The sequence below is a fragment of the Prosopis cineraria genome, unplaced genomic scaffold (genome assembly GCF_029017545.1).
Source record: "Prosopis cineraria cultivar Desert tree isolate PC_DT_omini unplaced genomic scaffold, ASM2901754v1 PC12, whole genome shotgun sequence".
NCBI lineage: Eukaryota > Viridiplantae > Streptophyta > Magnoliopsida > Fabales > Fabaceae > Prosopis > Prosopis cineraria.
In genome coordinates this window covers 40,930,868-40,943,135 of record NW_026555343.1, presented here as the reverse complement: position 1 = coordinate 40,943,135, position 12,268 = coordinate 40,930,868, and the positions used below count along the sequence as shown (strand labels likewise).

At 29.7% G+C, this 12,268-nt stretch overlaps 1 protein-coding gene across 4 annotated transcripts; it reads left to right on the top strand.

Annotated features, from left to right (window-relative positions):
• The first annotated feature begins 233 nt into the window (after window positions 1-233).
• LOC129287724 (probable complex I intermediate-associated protein 30) lies at window positions 234-5,476 on the top strand. Of its 4 annotated transcripts, none has more exons than XM_054923951.1 (8): window positions 234-339; window positions 633-732; window positions 1,011-1,124; window positions 3,206-3,256; window positions 3,886-4,082; window positions 4,375-4,455; window positions 4,577-4,675; window positions 5,091-5,476. In XM_054923951.1, the coding sequence occupies exons 2-8, from the start codon at window positions 681-683 to the stop codon at window positions 5,277-5,279; spliced, it is 783 nt and encodes a 260-aa protein (XP_054779926.1). In that variant the 5' UTR covers window positions 234-339; window positions 633-680; the 3' UTR covers window positions 5,280-5,476. The 4 variants fall into 4 exon arrangements, with proteins under 4 accessions (XP_054779926.1, XP_054779927.1, XP_054779928.1 ...); XM_054923952.1 differs by having other exon boundaries at window positions 256-433; XM_054923953.1 differs by having other exon boundaries at window positions 256-498; window positions 3,886-3,977.
• Window positions 5,477-12,268: the final 6,792 nt, after the last annotated feature.

The window sequence follows — 12,268 nt, the reverse complement described above, 5'->3', positions numbered from 1 at the left end:
CAGTCACGTGTCACGCCATACGCTAATTAGTAATAACGTCGTTAAAATTTTTTTTTTCCCAATTATGAATTTTACCATAATAAGAATGATTATTATTATTTTTCCCAATGGGTATCCTAAGCGATCTAGGCACCTAAAGACACAAACGAGAGCCCACCAAAATATTCAGCCCAATCTTCATGTCAATTCTTCTATACGACGCCGTCTAAGCCATTTGGATTAATATTCATTCACCGTTCTCCGTCCATAGCGGCAAATGTCGATCCCCCTCTGCTCCCCTCCACCGCTGCCGTTGGTGATAGTCACGTTCGCGATAACGGAGAGTTGTAACCAAGCTTGGTATTTCTTACTTCTGATTTGCGCTCGTTCTTCCTGAAACTGCTTCTTCCAAATCCTCGATTCTCTACATCGGATTTTGACTTCAAATTTCCTGGTTTATGCCCCTCACACTTTTGTTTTTTTCCTTGGGGTTTTAGCTGAAGTACTGTAAAGTTCATTGTAAGAAACTGATTTTTTTCCCCCAACTTGCATTCTCTCTTCAATTGTCGTTTCTGTTTTGTGAGTGAATTTGTCATAGTATGTCGATTGGTAACTGCGTAGATTAATCTTTATTCTTATTTTATCCCAAGCAGGATTGCTGCTGAACCTGAAACTAGAGAGGAACTTCCGGTGTAGGAGACATGTCCAAATTGCGAACGCTGGTGCAAGCTTCTCTAAATGCTACTAAGAAGGGTATGACTATAGAATCAATGCCTTATTTACATTATCGACCAAAACTTTGCAGCTTAAATAGCTAACCCTTTGCTCATTCCTCTATTTTTTTTTTTGTGCCTCTGTTTTGGCTAAAAGCTCATTTCTCTGATTATGGCATCTGGTTTGGCATTCGACTTGAAAAAAAATATATGGGGTTGGATATTTTTGTGTGAGGTTTACCAAAAGTTTATATGATGATTTTGATTTTGGCTGACGCTCTCTTTTGTGGTCGGGGTCTTTTGTGCATGGAACAACAGCCTTTACATGGAATGTTGAGGATTTAATGCCTCCGACTGAAAGATACATATTCAATTTCAATTCAAAGGAGGAGTTGAAAAAATGGCATCTATACTCTGATTCTGAATATGGAGGTATGTAAATTTAGTTTATGGCTGCGCCAATGTATGGAATTCTGACACTAACAAATGCGGATGTTTGTGTACCTTAGCACTTGTGCTCTCTGAGGAAATGGCATCTATGCTCTGATTCTAAACATGGAGATATGTAACTTTTGTTTATGACTGTGCCACTGTATGGTATTCTGAGACTACTAATATGAAGGTTTGTGTTAGTCTGCAAATTAGTTTTTGATAAGATAAAGGATGAGGGAGAGAGAGAGAGAGAGAGAGAGAGAGAAACAGAGGAGAGAATTGTTAATATTCCTTCTGAACATTAGAAAATCAATAGCCTACAACCTTAGGCTAAGGATCCTATATATAGATGTCTGACTAATGAACATAATCCTCAACCTAACTAACTCATAAGTCATATATATTTTATTATTTACATATCAGTACTTCCACCCTAAAACACCCTTGTCCTCAAGGGTCAGCAATAGGAAAATTTGGAAACTGTCTCTGAAAATTAAATTGAGACATCCAAGTAGCTTCTTCATCAGGCAAGCCTCTCCACTGGACCAAAATCTCTGTGATGATTCTGCCTTTCTTCCTTCCCACTCTTTTATTCAATATTTCTTAGAAATAACAATTTTGGAACCTCTGGCCAATCTTCAGGTGGATGGCTTTGCTTCACTAAAGGATCTGGACACAACTTGAGGAGAGACACATGAAACGTGGAATAAATTCTAAATTCATGAGGCAATTCCAGCTTGTAGGCAACCTTCCCTGATCTTCTTAGCACCTTACAGGGCCCAAAATACCTTGTTGCCAACTTATGAGTGCTTCTAGAGGCAAGAGAGATCTGCCTATAAGGCTGTAACTTCAAGAAAATCCACTGCCCAACTTCAAACTCTCAATCAGATCACTTTAAATCAGCCTTCTCCTTCATTTGGCTTGTTTCCCTGTGTAGGTGATGCTTTAGAACCCCAATCATTCGCTCTCTAGCTTCAAAACTGCGACCTACAGCCTCTAGGCAAGCAAGGAGTGTAAATTGGTAGTTTCTGCCCACAGAGCAATTATAAGGAGTAGCTTTAATAGAAGTGTGAAAGCTAGTGTTGTGCCACCATTTGGCCAGTGCTTTAGGACTTTCCCAACACATACATCGAAGATAAGTCTCCAAACATTGATTTAGTATCTCGGATTGCCCATTTGTTTGAGAATAGTAAGAAGTGAGCTTTTGCTCCACTTTAATCACTTTAAGAAACTCTTTCCAGAAATTACTAATGAACACTGGATCTCTATCACTTACTACTTCAACTGGAGCCCCATGCAATCTGTAAATATGATCCAAGAATCCTTGAGCTAGTGTAGATGCTGAAAAAGAATGAGAAAGAGCCAATAAACGGGCATATTTGCTCACTCTATCCACCACTGCAGCAGAAGTATGGTGGGCCCGTAACCCACAGGTCCCAGGATCAAAATTTGATACTACTGATAAGATAGAAGATGATAAAGAGAGAAAGACGATTGACAGGTAGAAGGGAGAAAGAGAGAAACAGAGGCGAGAATTTCGAATATTCCTTCTGAACATTGGAAAATCAATAGTGTACAACCTTAGGCTAAGGATCCTACATATAGATGTTTGACTAATGAACATAACAAACACAACCCTCAACTTAACTAACTCATATATTTTTTAATATTTACGTATCAGCTTTAATCTGCATTTCAGAATTCTTAAAGCAAGTCTTGATCTTAATTTGCAAAGTAGCTGTGAATCATATTGGTTGGGAATGAAAATTAAATCGAAATTATGTTTGTGAAATAAAAAATATGGTCTGAACTGTAAAGGTTTATTGTGGATGAGCGTCCAACCAATCTACCTAAATGAAATGGTTCTGGATATGATCTTTTAAATATTTGGTGGATTGAGCAAAACCCTCTGAAGAACCTCTCAGCATGATGGCATGGTTCTAGATTTGAAGAAGATGCAATGCTTCCTTCATGTTTGTTATGCAACGGTTATTGATTCATGTTTATATTTGCAAATGGAGGATTGTTACATATAAAAGCCTTGACAACAACTTAACTGTGTATAACCAATTGTAATCCAGGTTTGTCCTCGGCATCATTGGAGATAACTGAATCAGAAAATGGACCGAGTGGTAATGCCAGCTTAGTTTTCCCTTAGACTGCTCTTGTTATCATTGCCTATTATATCCATTACCTGCGTGTAGTAAGCTGTTTGATTGTGATTGGCAACAGGTTTCAAGCAGAAACCATATCCTTTGAAACTATACTACTACCCATGAAGTTGAGTTATTGTGTACTTTTATAGACGCAAATGGCTTAAAACACAATAATGTCTCAGTATTTGGGTGCTGGATTAATGAGAAATAGCTTTTATACACATAAGGAACCCCAGATTTCTTGCCCAAAAAATTTACAATTAGTATTTGTTCGTTTTTTACCTTTTCCTAGTGAAACGTATATAGAATCTATTTTATTTTAGTGAATATTTAAAAAATAAAAGGTAATATACTGTCATGTTTCATCTGTAAGATTATTTTAATGTTTGCAGATTGAATTTAGGAAATACATAAAACATACTTCATAGATCAAGCTTCAAGGTTCACATTTCTATGGCATATTTTACACTTGCACTTATAAATCGTGTGGCATTTGCTAGAGTTCTGTGACTCTTCTTTGTTTGGTGAAAGGGGGGCGGCAGTTGGTTGACAAGTGGTGAAAGACTTGCTTTTGTATCCTTACAAGATCTGATATCTTCTGATAGGGATCTTCTCGGGAAACCTTTCTTTAGATGTGTCTCAGGATTCAAAATGGAATATGATAAGAAGCGGCTTCTGTGGAATGCGATCCAAAAAGGTGTTTGCTTCTTTTCTACAGTTAAAAGAGAGAAGGGAGGGGGGGTTCTCTGGAGTTAGAGCTGAAATAAATAAATCTTCTTTCCTTGATCTGTTAACTGTTAAGGTAGAATTGAAATCTCTGCTAATGGTTAGAGTTGATTCCATATGAATGCTGGATTTTGTTTCTCCAAATTAAAACAATTATTAGTAGCTGTTTTACACTAACTACATCAACAATATTAGAACCCCCTCCCCCCCCCCCCCCCAAAAAAAAAAAAATATTAGTATCATTCTTTGGGTTTTTGAATATGAGAATGCTTTCATGGTCTTGCTGTCCTGCTCCCCTGTGGCCTCCTTTATATTCATTCGACTCAATATTGTGCTACATCGTTCGTCGGTTTTTTGTGCCTTTGCAGTTTGATGGATTTATAGATTTGGATTCGTACGATACTATTGCGATGAAACTCAAAGGAGATGGAAGATGCTATATATCTACTGTGAGTGCCATTTCTCTCTCAAAGTCAAGATACAATATTAGGAGAATGCAGAGGCTTTAAATTCTATTTCTAAGTACCCTTCCAAGTTCCAAGTGCTTTAACTTGTCTAATTTTGGTGCAGATCTACACAGAAAATTGGGTATGTTCACCTGGAGAGCAGGAGGATAATTCGTGGCAAGCTTTTGTTTTTATTCCCAAAGACAACTGGTATATTGCAAAAGTAAGGCCCATTTTTCCCCTAGTGCATACAAAGCCTGATGCCAATTCATTTTATAATTTCAATAACCTCCAAATTCCCGAGAAGAATGTCTGCTTAGTTAATTATGAAAGACATTTACAGACTTTTTTGTTAGTCATGCTACGTCGCATTGCTAAAATAAGCTTGAAATTGTTAATTACTGAGTAAACCAGGTTTTGGAAGCCCTGATTTAAGTTGTTTGAACACAAACAAGACAGTAACTTGTAGCTGGATTTTGTTTGTTTGTTCTCATTTCCCACACGTGATAATCCCCTGCAACATGATAGGCCCAGACTGGCTACTGAAATACTCTAACTTGCATATGGTTCTGCGTTTGTTTTGGTTAGTGAATTTCGACAGTTTCAATATTTGCTTAGCGTTTTCGTTGACTTATCAGATTCCTCTTGCTCGATATTTACCTACTTGGAGAGGGAACGTTATCGATGAAGAGATGGAAATGAACCCATCTCGCATTCTTGGCATGTCTCTCTCTGTCAATGCTGAGGGTGGCGTCCCAGGTGCAAGATCTGGACCTGGTGATTTCAGAGTTGAACTTGATTGGATCAAGGCCTTGAGAACTCAATGAAATCATGAAGATTCTCTTTGCAGCTGAAGAATTTTGATCCTCTTGTATAATGATGATAATAATAATAATGTATCTCATGTTTTGGGAGAGGGGAAACATTCATGAATCATTCTTGTATCGACAAAATTTGGAATTGATGGCTCGAGCTTTGTAGCATATTTAATATTTTAGAAAGGAAGTAGTCATTTTATGGTTCATTTGCAAATTACAAATTTGTAGGAAGTACTCATTTTTTATTATATTTGGTTAATAACATAATGTAGTGATTTCTTATAATAACTATTGAGGGTAAATACGTTATTTCATCAACAATTAGAACTCCAAACAAGTTTCTCTCGAAATTAAATAATAATTATTACATCATGATGCTTAATTGTTTTTTTTTAGGGTATTTTTTTTGGTCATTCTCCCTTAATAGTGTATTTGGATTAATAAAGATTTAAATTTAAATTTGGATCAAATTTTTTATTTGTATGCACAAAAATTTTTAAATTTGGGCTTGATTAAAATTTAAATCTATTTTAAAGTATAATTCATTTATAATTTTAAAATTTTTTACCATCTTAATTATTTAAAATTTTAATTACTTCAAACATATTATTCTCTTCAGCGTTTCACTTTTTAATATTTGTATAGCTTTCATATATTTTCTCTTTTTTTATTAAAAAATAAAATAAACTTATCATTTTTTATTAAAAATAAACTTGTCATTTTTTATTTTTTATTTTTGTTTAGAACATTAATTCATCTCTTTTCTTCATTTAAAATATTTTAAACTATTCAAGTAAAAACTTTTAAATACATGAAATTTAAATATAAATATAAATTTATCTATTCAAAAGTTATAAAAAAAATAATTATTTCAATGGATAGCAACTTTCTATCATTCACGTATTTAGGTGGGTTTTCTGTCATTTTTCCAACTCTTTAACCCCATCTTGAGGGTATGGCCCGGTCCACAAATTTCTCCAAAAGGCCGGTCTGATATTGATGGATGAAGCGGACAATTTGTTTCCAAATGTAAAACGAGCTTTCCTTGTCAAAATGCTATTTGTATAAAAAAAAAAAATGTTATTATTTTAAATTTTCAATTCAAGTCTTTTGTTGATCACCGCACCTCCAAAATAAATGAAGTCTTTTTTTTGGCTATGTTCTTCAAACTCAGAGACAAATTTATCTTAGCAGACTTAACCACTGTCTTTGTCATCAATTCTAAAGAGCTTATAGCTGCTTCAAAAATATTAATGATAGTAATAATTTTAATGGCAATATTATAAGTTTATCCTAACCAAACAAAATCTTAAGCCATATAATAACATGGAAAATTCAATTGACATCAAGCTATGAAGTATCAATGCTTTAAATTACCTCACATATCCGTAGTATCATATCTGATACTAATACTATTTTTATATGTATTTATAAAGTATCAAGATAATTTTTTTTTAATTTTAGAAAATTTAAATTTTATACATGTTTGATATTTCTAGATTGCTAATTGATACTTAAAAACTAAAAATTAAAAAAATTATTAAGACTTGTAATGTTAAGCTTTTTATTACTAATATCATTTTTTAGTTTGCTTTTAAAGTCAAAGATTATATTTTCCTTAAAAAATTAAGTTTTGAATGTAATAAAAGAACAAATGTTATATTTTTCTTAATTATAAAAACGTGAAAATGTAATCTTATAATGGTTGAGAAGGAAGAAATATTGATACTATTTTTATTAGTAGGGACTAGGTGGTAGACAATTAAATATAGATAAAATAAAAATATAATTAATGATTATATTTTACTTGATATTATTATAAAGGATTATATATGTATGTGTATTAGTATTCGTGTAATCTAGATTTCAAAAGATTTAGATATAATGTGCAATGTTTAGAGCTGTCAATTAGATCTCCTAAAGAATTAAGGCCTAAACGAGCTGTTCCAGTTAAATTTATTTATATTTCAGAGCTCTATTTTGATCAATTCAGCTCTAGCCCTATTTTTTATTTTTTATTTTTTATTTAAAAATATAACAAATATATTTAAAATCTCAAAAAGTTATTACAGATAGCATTAAATTTAAAAAATAAATTTAAGTCAATACTAAATTTAAGTCTATTAAAAAAAATCGTTACAAAATAAACACCGATAACAATTCAATTTTACTGGCATCATCAATTAAATCTTGATAATTTTTATTGCCATCAATATCAATATAATTTAATCATTTTTCTTGTGAAGCCTCATCAATGATAAATGTATTAAACTTTTCATATATTTCTTCTTTATCCTCGTGAAATGAGGCAAAGGTTTTAAAATTAGTAGAACATTTATTTTTCTTCAATATAAAAATTTAAAAAAATTATAAAAGAGTTTAAAAAGTCTTCTATTTTATTTTAGCGGTTAAAAGGGTCTATCATTTTAAGTTTGAATTGTGATTTTATATTTTAAAGTAGCGGCCCAACTTTAAATTTTTTTTAGACTTAAAAAGACTTGACAAGATTAATTCTAATTAACAGCTTCAGCAATATTGATATTTGGTCAAAGTATGCTACACAGAATGAAATTGGCTTTAATACTATATCAAATTTTTTTAAAAAAACTAAACATTGAGCAAAACAAAAGTCATAAAATTTATAATAAAAAAGGGATGACACGAATGAAAATCTTTATTGTATTTATAATGAAAAAAATTCGGACAAACTATAGGGGTGAGACGTGTTTAGCAAAACAAAAATTATCTAAATTTTTCTTAATTATTAAAATTTTAAAATATTTTATATATTTTATTTTTATATTATATTCCTCAAGTTTAATAAGGAAAGAAGTTATTATAGAAAAGTCTAAAAATATATACAATCATGAATAATATGATACACCAAATTGTGCAAGAATTTCTCAATAAATCAAGGGCCTTCAGGTTTTTTTGTTTTTTTTAGGGTCAAATATCATGTGTAAGTTTTGGTGCTACCCCCCTCCTTTTTTGATTTGCATGTTCCTCAGCTCCCACTTGCACTCAGCAAATCAACATTGTTGTATTCTCACTTTGTCCTCGCCATCACTCTTTCGCTTTATTTAGATTGTTGTCTTTGTCACCACCACAACTCCACACACACACACACACACACATTTGTATGTGTATATTATAGTACTAATCCAATCCAACATTCCGACTATATTAATATGTATAATATATAGAGTTCAACACTTGTCATGTCTGAACCTTCCACTCTTTGCTCTTTGGTCCCATGCCTTTCTACGTCAAGTATATTTGATTTGATACGCCATCACTTTTTATCTTTATTACATACTTTAATTTATAAAAATTAGACCGATTATATTTTGTACGCTTTGGTGTATATAATATTTAAATAGAATTCGAGATTAGCCGTGTAGATTTGTGTTCATGAAAATTGAGAAGCGTGTTTTACTTGTATTTTTTTTTAATATATTTTACTGATGACAGTGCTTAATTAATTTAATATTTTATTTTCAAAACTTGAAGATACTCAAACTCAAACTATATTAAAAGAAGGTGTGGTAGGGCTTTAGGGATTTTTCCTTTTCTTTCATGAGTTTTATAAGATTTTTCTTTTTGATCTGTAATTGACAGCCACATATATCACAACGATGTGAAACAACATCGAATTAATACATAGACACAAACACATGTTGGCACTCGAAATCTATTTATTTTGCATACACCTATGTGTGGTGGGAACTTGCATATCTAGAGCTATATACTTTTTCTCATCCACGAAATTATAATGAGATTAACTAATTGAAATGTTCTTTTTACATAATTAACTATTATTCATGAACATAACTGGTTAGGATTTCATTAGTGGCAAAACTCTCTCAATGAGTACTAACACAACTACATGCCTAGAATTTGAATTTGAATTTGAAACTACCAATTAACTTAATACAACTCTCATATTAGTTATGTGCTCGTTAGTGATTAATAGGAAATATTGTCTGGTTGGTTGTAGAAAAATCTAAAAGCATCATTATGTAAACCTAATTTTGTTTAGTGATTTAGCCACTTCATAGTAAATACTATGGTATTAATTTAGTGATTTTGTGACACTTTTGCCCCCATATAATGTGGGTAGAAATGTTCCTATATGTCATTCTCCCTAGAGTCAGCTTGGACATTATTTTTCCCCCGAAAAATGTTCCTCAATAACTTTCATGGAGAAGTCAGGACTCATGAGGCGACCATTTCATTAATTTAATGGTAGTATTTTAATTATTAAATGGGCTATTTATTAAGCATGATATTTATTTTCTAATAAATTTGATTATTTTAACTGCTTTTGTTAGTTTTAATGGGTTAAGTAATGATGACCTATATTTAAAATTGGAAGGAATACGCGACTGCAAAATACGTTGCCAGCAAAAGTATTCGTGAGCTATGAAATAGTTTTAACACAAGAAAATTTGGATGGCCAAAAGAAACCTCGCAAAATTTGATTAGTGTGCAACCAAAATGATCAAGTCAAGGAATAATGTTTTCTTTAATAATTATATTTTGAAAAGAATGAAAAGATTAAAGATCCTTTTAAACAATGATTTAAAAATCAGATTAAATCAAATGATTTCAACTATTGACCAAAGTTATTAACGGCTCAATTTGAATTAAAAAATCATGTTCATAATTGAGCTGAATTGAATTGAAATAAAGCTACTATTAAGTCAAAAATAAGAGTTGACAGTTATAATTATAAATGTAGATATTTTTTAATTTACTTATATCTAATTTAATCAAAATTCACCTATATTTAATAAGTTATAAAATTTTAATTCATAAATGTAATAAAAAATTTAATTTATAATATTATTAATTTATAGTCATGTTATTATTAACATATCATAGATTTCTTTTTTTATATTTATTATATATATATATATATATTTAATATTATTTTTATTTAATTATTATAGTACAAGGTCAAGCACTAGTCTAATTAGTTAAATCATAAAAATTAAGAATCATTTACTTTTTTGATTGAATGTCCAATTTAGCCTTTGAAACATCATTTTTAATAATTAAAAAACTAAAATAATATTCAAATCATACAATATCATAATTATAATTATATGATAATACTTTTTTTATTTTTTATTATTAGAGAAACTATCACTTTTCACTTGCATATTTTACAAACAAAATCATCAATTTTAATAAACATTTATTATATATTTTTTAAATTATCCCTCATAATTTATATTAATAAAAATAATTAATATATACTTATATTGATTAATATAAAATATTTTAATTTAATTTTTTTTTATTTTCAAATATAGTTATTATAATTAATTATTTTTTAAAATTGTGTAATATAAATTTTTTTAATATATCGGTTAAAAGGAAAATGATTCGATGTCCCATCCTTCACTTCATGAATTGACAAATTTTCTTCTATTTCCATACATTGTAGAGTTTGAGACGTCATGACTCATGAGCCATAAGTAGTCTAATGGGGATGTTAGAACTCTGCACTGCATTATCCGATTAAATTTTCAAAACATTTTTTCTGGCAAAACAAAAAATGGGTGAATCTTAAAACCCTCAAAATACAAAAATTTATATTTAGGATCCAATAAAATATAAAAAACACACTAAAAATTTAAAGATTTTTTTTTTTAAAATTTTGTTGTGAATGAAAAAAACCATTTTCCCTTGTTTCAATAAAATATTCATATATGCATAGCATGATATGTGCAAATTCTCAACACAATTTTTATAAATGTGCAATACATCTGGTGGATATTAACTTAAAATATATTATTTTAATGAAAATATATTATTCATTATCAATTGTATGTTATACAAATGTTACAAGTCTACATATATTCATCGTGTTAAAAATTGATGGATATTGTGTGTGCATTCATAAACATTATGTTATTCATCTCTTGTTTGGTTGTACATTTCATTTTAAGTTTAACTATATCAATCAGATATGTTGTGCATTCATGAACATTGTGTTAAGAATTCATGAACATTATTTTGTACATACATGAATATTTTATTGAGATAGAGCAAATACATCTTTTCATCCACAACAAAATTTACAAGAGTGGCTTTCAAGCCTGTAGTGTGTTTTCAAATTCTATTGCACCATAAATATAAATTTTTGTATTTTGGGGCCCTAAATGAGGTTCTCTTGACAAAAAAATATATTAAAGCAATAGTTTAGGAGCATGTATTGATCTCTGTTTTTTTTTTAAAAAAAACAGAGCATGTATTGGTATAATCTTAATGCCAAATTCTTGTCTCTTAATTAATAAATAATAAGTAATTGAAATTTAAGTGTTTAATTTTTAAGTTGGGTATGAAATTGTGTCACTCAAGTATGTCATTAAGCGTATCATATTATTCAACATGACACTTGAAATTTCATACTACCCAGTTTCTATAAAGTATTATAAGAAAAATTAATTATTTAATCATTTTAATTTTGATTTAATTATAATTCAATTAATGAACTCTAACTCAACTTAATTCTTATAATTTTAATTCGATTGTAACTTAATTTTTGAATTCTAACTCTTGTAACTTGGTCTTCTCTATATTCTTAACTATTTAAAATATCGGTCCTTGTATTTTAAAAAATAAAATTATAAAATTAAAATTATTTTTAAATTTTAAAATTTATAATTTTTATAAAGATTAAAAGGATTTAGTAACTTAAAATATTAATCCTTAATCTTAACATGATTTTACACATTAACAGATTAATATTTTAACTGATTAAAATTATAAAGATTGAATTGTAAGAGTTAAAATTTAAGAATTGAGTTATAATCAAAACTATAAGAATCAGGTGACAATGAGTTAAAATTTAGTAATTAAATTATAATTGAGTTAAAATTATAAGAATTAAATAATTAATGTTTAAAAAATTAATTTTTATTGTTTGGTTCAATTAATAAAGACTGAACTAATAATTTATAAAATTATGGGTTCAAATTTTACAAGCA